Here is a 1,860-nt window from a genome sequence, read left to right as displayed (position 1 = left end):
GGGTTCAATTCCAGACCCAAAGGGCAACTAGGAGCCATAGTCTCCGGGGTTCCACCAGGCTCTATCAGACCAGCAAATCTAGTCCCCTTTTTTATGATTTTGAATTTTGTTCCACATAATCTCACTATATCCAGGATCTCCTACATAGATCCCCCTCCAAGTGACAACCATCACTTTAAAACAACTGACAACATGCCAGAATGAGGGTTCAAATCAGGATTTTTTTTTCTTTCTAAACATTTATTTATTGATGACAACACAGATTACATTACCTATTGATCAGAGCCTACTGGGGGTCCAAGGACATTTATTCTAGAAGCTTCCTTCCAGCTTTTACTCAGGACCACCTGAACAGTGAACAACAAAAGCAACTCTGGCTGATTCTTACCTTAATGTTGCATGCTAGGGCTTTCCCATCATCTCCTTTAAGCATCAACTTCATCCCTCGAAGGGACTCCATAGCTTTTACAAAGTCAGTTGACTCTTGGTATTGTATAAAGGCCTCAAATGTCTGCAAGCCAAAGCTAAAACTTCCAAAGCTCCCACCAGTCATGACTTCTCTATAGGGGTCAAGCATTGGGATATCTACATTCTTGATCTTCCCAAAACTTTCAAAGACCACACGAAGAATCTCTTCACATGGCTTCTCCCCACTGGAACCTTTAGGTGCAAACCACTTACAGGGCAAGCCTTCGAAATATATGGAATCTGGGCTCTTATCATGGTCTGGCTCTTCAGTCCCATCACTCAATGAGGTCTCCTTTGCCTTGGGGAAATGTTCCCACTCTCCCTGGGCATCTGTGGCCACTACTTTTAAGTCTGTTTTCAAACCGTTTAGCTTGATGATCTTCCCATGTAACTTGGCCTTCAGGATCTGAACCAAACTTCGGGTTTCAGCCTCACCCTCGAATCGGATGAAGTCCTTGGTGCTCTTGGAGAGCCGGACTGTGGTGAACTGGTCAGGGCAAATCAGGCTCTTCAGTTGATCAAGAACTTCCCAGTTAGAGAAGGGCCTCACAGGTTCTGTACTCTCTGGGAGCAATACATTGATCATCAATTTTGCTATGGGCTTGAGGTAGAGGTGCTGAGCTGCACAGAGCTCTGTTGCCTCAGAGTTATCATACACTACTGTGACTGTCATGGTGGCCTCAGGATCCCTGAGAGGGAAAAGGAGAGAGATTTATAAATAGAGCAAAAAACTGATTTGAATTCTGAAACAGTGCATGTATTTCTTTTAAGCCCATTGCTGGGCTTATGCTAAATTCATAGAAGGGAAGCACACTATGGGTAGAAATTAAAATGATATCTTACATTTGTTTAATGTATCTGAGAGTTCTCAAAAGAGTTTTCATATACTATATCTCAGTTTTCTCAACTGTAAAATAGTGATAATCGGGATTCTGGAAGGATTAAATGAGTGAGTACACGTGAATTCCTCAGAATACTGCCTGGCACACAGGAAGTTCTTAATAAACATAATCTATGATTATTATTATCAGTGGGAGCTCAGGTGGTGTAGTGCCTAAGGCATTTGACTGCTAACCAAAAGGCTGATGGTTCAAACCCACCAGCTACTCCTCGGAAGGAAGGTTGGGCAATCTACTTCTGTAGAGATACCGCCTCAGAAACCCAAAGAGGGGTCACTATGAGTTGGATCTGACTCGACAGCAGTGAGTTTGGTTTATGATTATTATTAGTAATAATAGTATTACTTTATCTCATTTGATTCATGAAGCAACCTGTGCATAGGTAGTTTCACATCTGCTTTATAGTGTGGAAAATTCTGATAGATTCAAGGAAATTAAATGACTTGTCCATACATTGAGACTTCAAGATTCCAAATCCCCAATGAATTGTACA

The 1,860-nt window shown here is 41.9% G+C and overlaps 1 protein-coding gene across 1 annotated transcript in view; it reads right to left on the bottom strand.

The window, feature by feature from the left end:
* The window catches only part of LOC103207695 (A-kinase anchor protein 17B-like), a 22,195-nt gene extending 21,054 nt beyond the window's left edge, over nucleotides 1-1,141 (bottom strand). The window contains exon 1 of the mRNA XM_042782609.1: nucleotides 389-1,141. Coding sequence (XP_042638543.1) covers nucleotides 389-1,141 — 753 coding nt within the window. The remainder of the gene's footprint in view (nucleotides 1-388) is intronic.
* Nucleotides 1,142-1,860: the final 719 nt, after the last annotated feature.

Source organism: Orycteropus afer, unplaced genomic scaffold, assembly GCF_000298275.1.
Source record: "Orycteropus afer afer isolate SDZICR_OR568_19922 unplaced genomic scaffold, OryAfe1.0 scaffold00387, whole genome shotgun sequence".
NCBI classification, from domain to species: Eukaryota; Metazoa; Chordata; class Mammalia; order Tubulidentata; family Orycteropodidae; genus Orycteropus; species Orycteropus afer.
Note: the sequence above shows the minus strand (reverse complement) of the source record. Positions and strands in the feature narration are given on the sequence as shown.